We start from the raw sequence: 11815 nt of genomic DNA on the forward strand, positions 1-11815 counted from the left end.
GGGCAACAAAGATACAATATAAAGTTCGGCTATTATCGTAATAAAAAGCTTGAAGTATTTATAGCTTCCAACAGCTAGGATTCAATTTTTTTCCTAACTAACATTCAGTTCAAGTTTGAAGATTCTTGTAAACCAAAATGCTTTTCGTAGGTTTTGGCTGTAATTAAGATTTCATTTTTTTATGTTAGTTGTTACTATTCTATTTTACAAGTATTTTTTAATTGGTTAAACCAAAACCGAACCGTTAAGGACCAAAAGCCGCTAAACCGAAACCGATAAGAAAATATCTTATTGATTGGTTATCGATTTTACATATTTAAAAAATGAAAATCGATAAACCGAACCAATAATACGTAAAACTGAACCGAACCGACTGATGAACACCCTTGGTCTGCTTCGCCATAAAATTAATTAAAATTGTAGTATAATAGATACAATATATTTACTTTTGATTCTTAATTTTTAAGTAATTTTAATCATAAAATTTAAATTATATTTGGAAAATTTATCTAATCAAATATTTATTTAGTCATAAAATTTAATGAGATTATTTAGAGCCTGTTTGGATAAAATTTTAAAAATAGTTTGTTAGTTTAAGTGATTAAAAGCTTAAAATAAGTGCTTATAAATCAAGCAGATAAGTGTTTGGGTAGAAGTGTTGAAACTGAAAAAAATTATTGATGCGTTTGGTAAAAAGTAATGTTAAACACTTTTTTGTTGTTAAAATGACTTAAATGACTTTAAAGTTGTTAACACCATAAATAAGGTGAATTGTTTATAATTTTTAATTTTAAAATAATTTTTTTGAATAAACCTCCGATTAATGATGGATTCGATGAAAACAAAGAAGAAAGATAAAGAGGAAATTTGAGGGAAGAGATGAAGTGAAGCGGCAAAGAGAAAAAGAAAAAGAAATTATATATTTAAGGGCTACAAGTTTAGGATATTGTTGGAATTAGAGGAAAATATAAGGGATAAAAAGGTAAATTAACTGGTCAAATCTAAAAGAATTTTAATCTAAAAAATAAAAAATAGGGCGTACCAGCTTCTCACTTTTTTTATTCTTTTAATCAGTTTTTAGTTTTTTTTAAGCATTTTTTAGTTTTACCAAACACCTTAAAAAACTAAAAAGAAATAATTAAAAGCTGATTTGACCAGATTTTAATCTCATCCAAACGGGCTCTTAATCATAAAATTTGATGAGCTCGAATTCTTCCGATGTGGGCGAATTCTTCCTCGAATTTATAGAAACTATAGTGCATCATATTGTTATATTTTAATAAATATGACATTTCAAACTAAATTAAAAATGAGAGAAGGGGAGTCGGGAGGATAAAAGAAATGTCTTAAATAAAGACGACAGTGATAACATACTCACTATATTCTCATTAAATGGAGTCTGGTGAGATAAAGTGTATGCAATTCATGCCACTATCTCAAATGAAGTAGAGGGATTGTTTTCGATAGACCTCTCGACTCATGACAAATAATAGTATAATAAACAAACAAAAAATCATATAAAAGCACACAATAAAATCAAATATCATACTTCTAGTTAATAAAAGAGACAACAAACTATCTATTTGAAATTATGTACATCACCTGAACACCACGAATAAAAAACATGAAGCGTAGATACAAACCGAGCATTCATCCCTTCTATCATGACCGAACTCCTATACATTAACCCTCTACTCTCGTCTAAGTCCTCTACACCTTCATATCAAGGGTCATGTCTTTCGTAAGCTGTAATTGCTCTAGCTCATGCCTAATTACCTCCCTCTAATATTTCTTCGGTCTACTTCAAATCCGCCTAAACCCATCATAGTCAATCTCTCACACCTCCATACGGAGGCATCCATACACCTCCTCATCACATGACCGTAACATTGCAATCTTACCTCCACATTTTGTCCTCCACCAAAGTCACTCTCACTTTCTCCCGAATAATCTCATTTCTAACTTTATCTCTTCTAGTAAGTCTACATATCAATCGCAACATACTCATCTCCGTCACCTTCAACTTTTGGATGTGGGATGTTCTTAACTGGTCAATACTTCGTGATACGGGAAAAACAACGGAAACATGAAACAACTCCAAAACAGTTCACTAATCTTAAGGATTTGAGGACTAAGATAAAGACCACTCTCGGATTCACTACAACAACAACAATACGAGATAACAACGGTGCATTTGACACCCAAAATAGCAGCAACACAATGATAACAAGATGAACACAATGAGAACAAATTTCAGATTCAAGAAGGACATAAAACAGTCCACTATGAATCTACAAAGTACAATAACATAGAGATAGATAGCTAGACCAAACGAGGGAATAATATTAACAACCCAAGAATCGTTACACTCTTAGACCTTTAATACTACACACAACACTAACCTATCTCCTACGTAGGCACAAGAGGGATCTCGATCTCCCAAGGACCAACATTTTCAAGCTTCAATCCAACACGAGTGATTCCACACTCAAGTTGATTTCCCTATTTACAATTTCAGATTTATGCCTCAAGGAGAGAGGACTTGTCTTTCAATGTTATACAACATTCATCATCATCAAAATCTAATGAATGAATCCCTAGAAGGTTGTATTTATAGTGTATTACAAGAATAGTGTGAAATGTCCAAAATGATCCCTTAGTCAAAGTCTTCAAGTGGGCTCCCTTGAAGTGCATTGTATGGACTGATTTTGGAGCCTAGTTAGGCCTTCCTTTGCACTTCACGTGTACACTCCAAGTCTCGAGTTCATTTAATCTCTCACTCACCCACCTCCGTGGTCGTACCCGTATTATCCTTTCCTTCTTGAAAAGGATTCGACCTCAAATTTGTACCTTGCAAAATCAAGAGAAGACAAACAAACACACATCCTCATGACATAAGGGGTTAGGGTTAGCAAAAATAACACATCAAATGCCATGCCAAGGTGGGACAAACTTGGAGTATACCCACGGGTCCTTTGTGTTGAACATGAAAACCTTAGTATAAATGGCACAAAGGAAGAGGTCATCATCAACAAAAAGAGACAAGGAAGAGCCTTGCCTTCCTTTATTAGCACCCACAATCAAACATTGCTTGTCGTTTTGACCAAGCATCAAGTAGGAAGTGTAGAAATTCCCACATTCCCGAAGGGTGTCGGGGTCAAATGGGAGAAGTAGCCAAGGGTCTAAGCCGAGGTTAGCCCTTACTTCCCCTACAATGTCACTCCCACAACCACATATGACATTTGCCTTTAAGAGAAGACTAACATTCAAGAATAGAGAGACAAGACCTAGAAGTCCTACCTCAAAAAGACATATGCCATCATTTACAACATTTCTATACACATGATCTCTATGAACAAAACTACTAGCAGGGCTTTTACCACACAAGATGTTCAAAGAGTCACGTGCACCATCAAGATCAACTCTATAAACACCATCATTAACTTGAGATTTTTTAAGCATGCCACACATATGCTCAAGTAGTGGAATACATTCATGAGTAAGTTGATCTTCATTCACATCCTCACTAGTTGTTGGCAACTCACATACCAACGTAGACTCACCTTGGTTCGCACAAGGGTCAACTAGTGTGTGAGTACTCTTATCAATTGGTAATAGAACCTTATTCAAGTTATAAGGGCTAGCACTAGATGGACATAAATCATTCTTACAAAAAGAATCAATTTCGTCATCTAAAGGATCAACTAGTGCTTGCATACTTACAACGAGAGGTTGGTCCTCACGTAACCTAACATCACCAAGAGTATCACCATAGGGAGACTCAAATACCTCTACTCTAGGTAAATCTGCAACTACATCCAATTGGCCACTATTAGCCACAACACAATATTTTAAGTTTATAGGAGTGTAGGGAATAGTGTTTTTACCTCATAGCTCACATGAGTTGCGGCCTTCCTCTTGACGTATGTCCGGGCAGCCCACTTGCTTTCTTTGACCTATCATACGATCCAACCTTTCATTTGTCATAACTAGGTCTCGGGACATAGTGTCAAGGTAGGCTAAAATGACATTGGTGATATTGTTGTCCATGGGTTGAGAGGTGGAAGCCGCAGATTTCCTTGTAATTGTACCTAAAAAAGAAGAAGAAAAGAACACCTACAAAATAAAACACAATTTAGTTCGAAACAACCTCACCACACTCTCGCACACTTGATCGTCTCATACTTGGTTTCACAAGTGTTGAAAGCCAGCTTATACTTCGTGAGCGATTGAGGGTCGAGTCTACTCTTGCCCGGAATAGATTTTCGTTTGAGTTGACTCAAGCAAAATTTGTTACGAACTTGAACCAACAAGATACAAAGATTTCACAAAAGACAAAAGCACACAACAAATGCATAACACGAATGAACGATCACAAAAACTAACTAACAGTCTAATAGATAAGTACTAATTTGCCAATTAGTATTGGAACCAACGAAATTGAAACTAAGAAACAACAAACGAAAACTAAGAAATCTAAAATTTGAGCTTAAATATGTTGTGTGAACAGTAAAACATGATGATGTGGCAGTCACGTATTGGTTTCGATTGCACACGACTTTTGTTGTCCAATTTAGAATCTTGGTCAATTTTTCAATTTTGACTTTGGTGGAACTTGTTCAATGGAGGGGAAACACAAAGTAGTCTTTAGAGCTTCTTTTTCAATTAAAATTTCAAGACTCAAAGTCTTGGACTAGACTTGTACTCCTCCTTAAAACATAGATCCTTGTTTTATGGGAAAGTGGTTAAGATGTGATTGACTTGTTGGTGAGTGATGGTAAGTCTTTCAAGACTAACAAAGTTCTCACACTTTTTCCTTCACCTTTTTTAGTTGAACTTTCACCTTATTTTAACAAGGTATGAAGGTTTGGAAGAACTCAAGAACACTTCAACAATCACCAAGAAAATCAACAACAATCTCCCAAAACAATAACATGGTCAACTATAAACTTCCAACAAAGGGCCAAGTCCTTTAGTGTGGTGTTTTGGTCTTAACAAGGGGTGAAGATTGTGATAAACAATAAGAATACAACAAATTTTCAAGAATAATAACAACACCAACAAAGTCCATCCCAAGTCCACAAGGAAAGGTCGTCATACGGCCAAGAACAACAACATCAATACACGACCATTAACTTGTCACAACAACAATCTCAACAATTCAAGCTCAACTCAAGATATAGACTCAATGTGTTAGTGATGAAAAAAAACTAACACTTAGAGACAACAAAGACAAGTAAAAATCTCGGCCAAGACACAACAAAAACTCAATTTTCGATCAAGAACACAAAATGGACATATTGCTCTCTTTTCTGGAATTTTCAGTTTTCAACTTTTTTTTTTTGTAGTTTTCAAGTCTCAAGCCCAAGCTTGATCTTGTTAGAACAAAATCAACGATGACTTTGATACCAAATGATACGGGAAAAACAACGGAAACACGAAACAACTCCAAAACAGTCCACTAATCTTAGGACTTTGAGGACTGAGATGGAGACCACTCTCGGATTCACTACAACAACAACAATACGAGATAACAACAGTGCATTTGACACCAAAAACAGCAGCAGCACAATGATAACAAGATGAACACAATGAGAACAAATTTTGGATTCAAGAAGTACACAAAACAGTCCACTATGAATCTACAAAGTGCAATAAGATAAAGATAGATAGATAGACCAAACGAGGGAATAATATTAACAACCCAAGAATTGTTACACCCTTAGACCTTTAATACTACATACAACACTAACCTATCTCCTACGTAGGCACAAGAGGGATCTCAATCTCCCAAGGACCAACGTTTCCAAGTTTGAATCCAACACGAGTGATTCCACACTCAAGTTGATTTCCCTATTTACAATTTTAGATTTGTGCCTCAAGGAGAGAGGACTTGTCTTTCAATGTTATATGACATTCATCATCATCAAAATCTAATGAATGAATCCCTAGAAGGTTTTATTTATAGTGTATTACAAGAATAGTGTGAAATGTTCAAAATGACCCCTTAGTTAAAGTCTTCAAGTGGGCTCCCTTGGAGTGCATTATATGGACTGATTTTGGAGCCTAGTTAGGCCTTTCTTTGCACTTCACGTGTACACTCCAAGTCTCGGGTTCATTCACTTTTGCACTCACCTACCTCCGTGGTCATACCCGTATCACTTCGTTCCATACAACATAATCGGTCGGACTGACACTTTATAAAACTTACCTTTAAGCTTATGAGGCACCTTCTTATCACACACGACTCCCGAAGCGAGCCTCCATTTCAACCATCCTGCACCAATACGACACATGACATTCTCGTCAATCTCACTATTCTGTTGAATCATAGACCCAAAATAATTGAAACTCCCATTCTTCTGAATGACCTGGGAATCCAACTTCGCTACCACGCCAGCCTCATGCGATAAATCACTACACTTACATTTCAAGTACTCGTCTTCGTCTTGCTCAACCTAAATCCTTTAGACTAAAGGGTTTGTCTCCAAACCTCTAACTTATCATTAACTACTTCCCGAGTCTCATCAATTAGTACAACATCATCAGCAAATAACATACACCAAGGTATCTCCCCTTGAATATGTCGCGTCAAAAAATCCATCACCAAAACAAATAAAAACGGGTTAAGAATCGATCCCTGGAACAACCCTATCAAAATCAAAAAGTGCTCCAAATCTTTTCCTGTCTTCCTCACAATAGTCTTCGCATTGTCATTCTAAATCGACCTAGTATACGCCATGACACCCCTCTAGCCTCCAAGCACCTCCATAAAACCTCCCTAGAGACTTTATCATATGTTTCTCTAGATCAATGGGCACCTTGTGCAAGTCATCTTTTTTTTCATAAACTGCTCGACTAATGTACTCAAGAAATGAATGATTTCAGTAGTTGAGCTACCTGACATGAAACCGAATCGATTCTCCGAAAAAGTCATGATCCTCCTAAGCCTCAACTCTATCACCCTTTCTAAAATCTTCATAGTATGACTCAACAACTTGATATTCCTATAGTTGTTGCAACTCTGAATATTTTCCTTATTCTTATATAATGGAACAATCATATTTCATCTTCAAACTTCGGGCATCTTCACTACCCTAAAAATAATGTTAAACAACCTTATCAGCTACTTTAAATTTGCTCTTTCAAAAATTCACCAAAATCTAATTTGACCCCATCGCCCTACGCTACACATTCTATGAATAACCTCCTTAAGCCACTTTAAAGAATGAATTATATATAGGAAACTTTAATACATCTTATTTTTTTTAAAACATGACGCTTCAAACTAAATTAAAAATAAGGAAAACAAATTGAAATCAAGAGTTAAGAGATGGGTTAAAAAGAAGTCTCAAACAAAGAATGGGGCTAAAGAAGTAGCATACACAGTAGAGAGAAGTTGAGAAGATAGAGAGGGGAAGGGGCAGGGGCAGCAAAGGTCAGGAGGGCAGGGCCACCTTTGTTTTACTTTTTTTTCTGATGCAGACATCCGTGGCAGAACAGAGGGTCACTCTACAGACTGCAACATAAAAAAGAGGTCAGAACAAAAACAAAACAAAGTAAAAAAAAAAAGAAGAAAATCAAGAAAAGCTCTTAGCTATAGTACTACTGTCCCTAGAAAAGAGTAATAACCCCATAGACAAAAAATTGTAGTACTATTGTTACTACTAGTACAAGAGTAGCAAGAAGGACTAAAGGTCTATAGGGTTATTTGTGCTCTAATGGAACTTAAATGGGGACCAAGTTTGTGTCTTTTGGACAAATGAATGTGTTTTTTCTGTTTGTGGGGTTGTATTTTTTTGTGGTAAAGAAGTTACTAGTCCTCAAATCTTGGTAGTGAAATAAAGATCTGTAAGGTAAGAAAATGAAAATATCTTCTTGATTTTGGTGTCTGGGCTACCTTTCGCCCACCTAAACTAATTTTATTGTTTTGTTTTTGTGGGTTTTTTGATTTTTTTGTATCTTTTTTCAGATGAAATGGAGACCAAGCTTGTATGTTTGAACCAATGGCTGTGTTCTCTGTGAAGGGAAAGCTAGTGAAGAGATTACTATTGTTAAAATCTTGGTAAAATATAAGATCTAGCAAATAGCAAAAGGCAAGAAAAGAATTGCTTTCCCTCTTCTGGTTATTTTTTCGCTGTGGTTGTGGTGGTTTTTGCTGATTTTTTTTTGCTGTTTGTTTGATTATTTTGTTCAGATGATTGTAATACCTCAAGGAAATAGCATACCAGCAAAAGGGGTTCTTTGTGTTTCTAATTTTGTGCCTTCCATTACTTCATCTTCTTCTTCTTCACAAGAAGCACCAATTTTCATGAAAGATGCAAACTTTACAAGAAATGAACCTGTTTCTGAGTTGGATACAAGAAGTCCTAGTCCTTCAGCTTCATCTTCTTCATGTTCTTATGGTGGAAACACTGCAGTTCCAGGTGCTGGAAGTTGGAAAACTGATGGCAAGAAAGAGGAGTTAGTGATGGAGCTGCAGCCATTAACTGTGGGGTCGGATCCAGAAAAATCTGTTCTTGGTTTTGGAGATTTGGACAATTTGTTGCCTGAATTTGTTGGCTCTGACCAAAGCTTTCTCCGGTGGATTTCAGGTGATGTGGAGGACCCTTCAGTCAGCTTGAAACAATTACTCAATGGGGATTTTGGTTCTGGATTCGAGGTTTCAGGAACAGGTTCTTTAGTTCATACAGATGCTAATCTCTCCTTTTCTGGTTCAAATATCTGTCTGAATGCCAATATTGAAAGATTTGGCACTGTTATAGACTCAAATAATGGTCGAAATAATAATAGTTTCGAGAAGAATCTGAATGTCAATCCTTATTTAGAACAGAAGCCACAAGTAATGGCAAACCAAAACCAGTTCCAGAATGCTGTCTGTGTCAACATTTTAGGGTCCTCGCCATGTGATATCAATCAAGAACAGCCTCTGTCCAAACGTCACAATTCGGGTGCCCTTGTTTCGAGTTTGGGTGGTCTATTGCCTAAAGTTCCGTTTTTTGATGCCAGTTGTGACTTCTTGATGAGGAAACAACCATTGGGGCAAATGCAGCAACAAGTCAATTTGCTGCCTGCTCAACAGTTTCAGCCGAAGCCATTAATTGTACCTAAGCTTGAGGCAGCTGGTGGTGGTGGTAATGGTAATTTGATGGTGCCTCGTCATCAACTGCAGGAACAACAATTTATTTATGACCAGATTTTTCAGGCCTCAGAACTATTGCTGGCCGGACAATTCTCAAACGCGCAATTGATATTGGCGCGGCTCAATCAACAGCTTTCTCCCATTGGGAAACCCTCAAGGAGGGCTGCTTTTTATATCAAGGAGGCTCTGCAGTTGCCTTTCCTTGTGCCTTGCACATCCACTTTTTTGCCTCCAAGAAGTCCCACCCCATTTGATTGTGTGCTTAAGATGGATGCTTATAAGTCCTTCTCCGAAATATCTCCACTTATCCAGTTCATGAATTTCACCTCCAATCAGGCTATTCTTGAAGCTCTTGGGGATGCTGAGCAAATTCACATAATAGATTTTGACATCGGTTTTGGTGCTCAATGGTCCTCGTTTATGCAAGAACTTCCAAGTAGCAGTAGAAAGGCAACTTACCTGAAGATTACAGCTTTTGCATCTCCTTCAACCCACCACTCTGTTGAAATTGGCATCATGCACGAAAGTTTAACACAGTTTGCTAATGATGCGGGGATGAGATTTGAGCTTGAAGTTATTAACTTGGATTCTTTCGACCCTAAGTCTTATCCCTTGTCCTCCTTGAGGTCATCTGAGTGCGAGGCAATTGCTATTAATTTCCCTATCTGGTCTATTTCAAGCCTTCCGTTTGCATTTCCTTCGCTTCTTCATTGCATGAGGCAGCTTTCTCCCAAAGTAGTTGTATCACTGGAATGCGGTTGTGAACGTACTGAACTCCCCTTAAAGCATCACCTTCTCCATGCCCTCCAGTACTACGAGACACTCTTAGCCAGTATTGATGCTGCTAATTTAACTCCAGACATTGCGAAAAAGATCGAGAGGTCTCTTCTCCAGCCGAGTATTGAGAACATGATCTTGGGGCGGCTCCGATCCCCTGATAGGATGCCCCCATGGAGAAACCTATTTACTTCCGCAGGATTTTCACCAATTGCATTTAGTAATATGACCGAAGTCCAGGCCGAATGTGTTGTTAAAAGAACTCATGTAGGAGGTTTTCATGTTGAGAAGCGACAGACATCTCTTGTGCTATGCTGGAAACAGCAGGAGCTCCTGTCAGCTGCTACTTGGAGGTGTTAAGGAGCTTTTCTTCTGAAGCCAAAAGGGTGAAGCCAAAAGACCCTTTCTTTTAACAGCAACTACTAGAGGTTTTGACTCTTCAATTTGATGTCTATTAAGAAATCTGATTTACGTTGCTATCCGTGTCCTTGTAAAATTTTATATTTATGTCTCTGTCTCCTTATGTAGTCTTGACTGTGTAGGCAAGTGTTTGGCGTTAGACAAATCCTAACTATTGTCCCTGTTTGAAATCAGTATGCCGTATCTTCCTGCATTTACCTGTGTATTAGTTGCTATCTCTTCTATGTTATGATGCAATTGCTAAGTTCTAACAAATACTAAGATGATTCTCATTGATGAATGCTAATGGCATCATTCGGTTTCTTGCTTGTTATCTATTGTATGTATGTTGGATAGTAATGGCCATTTGTCTGGCTGAATGTGCTTAGTTTCCTGCTTAAAGGCAAGTCAGTTCAATATTGAATAGTTTTTTCTTATAATGATTGGGTAGAATATTTTACTTTTGATAGATATATTGTCAGGTTAGATAAGAACCAGATTAGAGGCATGTCCTTGACCGAACTTTGTGACATGTCTATACTCTTATTGAACTGATCAAGAGACCATATTCCAAGCTTCAGTTTAGTGTATGGAAAAGACCCAAGTAGAGTAGATTGATGTTCGACTGGTCGTTCTGGAATAGATTTCCCAGCGGATCCTGAGTTTGCAACTCAACAACAGTGGCCAGAACTTGCTCTTTCAAGTCAAAAGTCAAAGTCGGGCATACTACGATGTATCACCAAAGGCCCTTACTTTGTTTCAAAAGGAGAGTGAAGGTTTCTAGTTTGACTGTATAACCATCCTCTGGATATAGCTTAATAATATGTTGATATGATAGTACACTGATTCTTTTATCATGAGTTTACAATAGAAGATTTGATTTGAGGCGTTGTTGACAAATGGATTGACATGTGGCTCTACTCAGTCTGCATTCAGTGAAAGTGGTGCATGTTTATGAGTTGCAAGCATGTACTCCACAAAGTAATCACTAGTGTTGGTTATGTTCTTTTTGGTGCAAGCTTATTAAGTCACAGGCAATACATTAGTGTTTGATTGCTTCTATAATACAACATACCCAGTGTAGTCCTCACACTGTGGGGTCTAGGGAGGGCAGAGTGTACGCAGACAAATACCCCTACCCCTACCTCAGAGGGATCGTTGCTATAAAGGGACGAATTCATTCTTGTCAAGTTATTCAGATTTTGGAGTTGGGATAGTTTTTTACTAATCTTTTTCTCCAAGTATGAGCTGATATTTGATTAATCTCCAAGTATGATCCTTACTTATGTTTGTCCGTTCTTTCTTGGCATGCATATTGTTTTCTAGAAGGCTTATGCTCTTTAACTCTTTTGATTTGTTCATCTGATCTGATGAACTCTCGAAGTGATGTTACTCGATATTCTTTTTCATGACTCGTTATTTTACTAATAAACTCCTATGTCTTACTTTGTATGTCCGGAGGTTGCAGATTAGCATAGAAGGTTAGTTAGTAGTCGG

The 11815-nt window shown here is 37.2% G+C and overlaps 1 protein-coding gene across 3 annotated transcripts; it reads left to right on the forward strand.

The window, feature by feature from the left end:
* The first annotated feature begins 7280 nt into the window (after positions 1-7280).
* Positions 7281-10532, forward strand: LOC107867506 (scarecrow-like protein 6). 3 transcript variants are annotated; one of them, XM_047396190.1, is made up of 3 exons: positions 7281-7537; positions 7973-8096; positions 8198-10532. In XM_047396190.1, the coding sequence occupies exon 3, from the start codon at positions 8198-8200 to the stop codon at positions 10277-10279; it is 2082 nt and encodes a 693-aa protein (XP_047252146.1). In that variant the 5' UTR covers positions 7281-7537; positions 7973-8096; the 3' UTR covers positions 10280-10532. The 3 variants fall into 3 exon arrangements, with proteins under 3 accessions (XP_047252146.1, XP_047251872.1, NP_001311876.1); XM_047395916.1 differs by having other exon boundaries at positions 7379-7856; NM_001324947.1 differs by lacking the exons at positions 7281-7537; positions 7973-8096 and having other exon boundaries at positions 8198-10279.
* Positions 10533-11815: the final 1283 nt, after the last annotated feature.

Source organism: Capsicum annuum, chromosome 1 (genome assembly GCF_002878395.1).
Source record: "Capsicum annuum cultivar UCD-10X-F1 chromosome 1, UCD10Xv1.1, whole genome shotgun sequence".
In the NCBI taxonomy this organism is placed as follows: domain Eukaryota; kingdom Viridiplantae; phylum Streptophyta; class Magnoliopsida; order Solanales; family Solanaceae; genus Capsicum; species Capsicum annuum.

Bases quoted from the DNA above. Each gene is read 5' to 3' on its own strand.
- LOC107867506 (XM_047396190.1), top strand. From the start codon at position 8,198: ATGATTGTAATACCTCAAGGAAATAGCATACCAGCAAAAGGGGTTCTT.